At 33.5% G+C, this 517-nt stretch overlaps 1 protein-coding gene across 1 annotated transcript in view; it reads right to left on the bottom strand.

Annotated features, from left to right (window-relative positions):
- LOC119593180 (malignant T-cell-amplified sequence 1 homolog) overlaps window positions 1-517 on the bottom strand; it is a 10854-nt gene that overhangs the window by 829 nt on the left and 9508 nt on the right. Inside the window, exon 2 of the mRNA XM_037942159.1 lies at window positions 65-217. Coding sequence (XP_037798087.1) covers window positions 65-217 — 153 coding nt within the window. The remainder of the gene's footprint in view (window positions 1-64; window positions 218-517) is intronic.

The raw sequence follows: 517 nt of genomic DNA on the forward strand, positions 1-517 counted from the left end.
CAGTGAGATTTGCAGTTACTAAATGCATCATATCTTTAGAAAAGAAACAAAGGATAATCCTTACCATTTGATAATCTTAAAGGCATCTTTCTTGGGAAGTATCTTATCAACATGCTCTCCAAGGGAGGGGAATGATTCTATTAGCTTCTGACGTATCCCTCTCTGTACGGACGACTTTAGCTGTTGACTGCCTGACACCGACTCCTTCTCGTCGAACCTGTTAAAAAAAAAAGGACAAGTAAATATCTCTAATAGTTATAATTCCCTAGAGTACTGCTTACATTATCTATACCAGAACACGTTCTAAGCATAGAAATATGAAATTTGAAATTACCAGGTGCCTATCATTTTTTTATCTTTAAAAAGACATTAGAGGTCTTCTAATATTTTGAAAATTGTATTTATTCCACAAAAATATTTTTTAAATATAAGATTCATCATCCACCTTTAGTGATCTCCTTCCTCTGTATCAGTACAGAACTATAAAGAAAAGGGCAAATATTTCCTGACATACTAC

This window comes from Penaeus monodon, chromosome 31 (genome assembly GCF_015228065.2).
Source record: "Penaeus monodon isolate SGIC_2016 chromosome 31, NSTDA_Pmon_1, whole genome shotgun sequence".
Lineage (NCBI taxonomy): Eukaryota > Metazoa > Arthropoda > Malacostraca > Decapoda > Penaeidae > Penaeus > Penaeus monodon.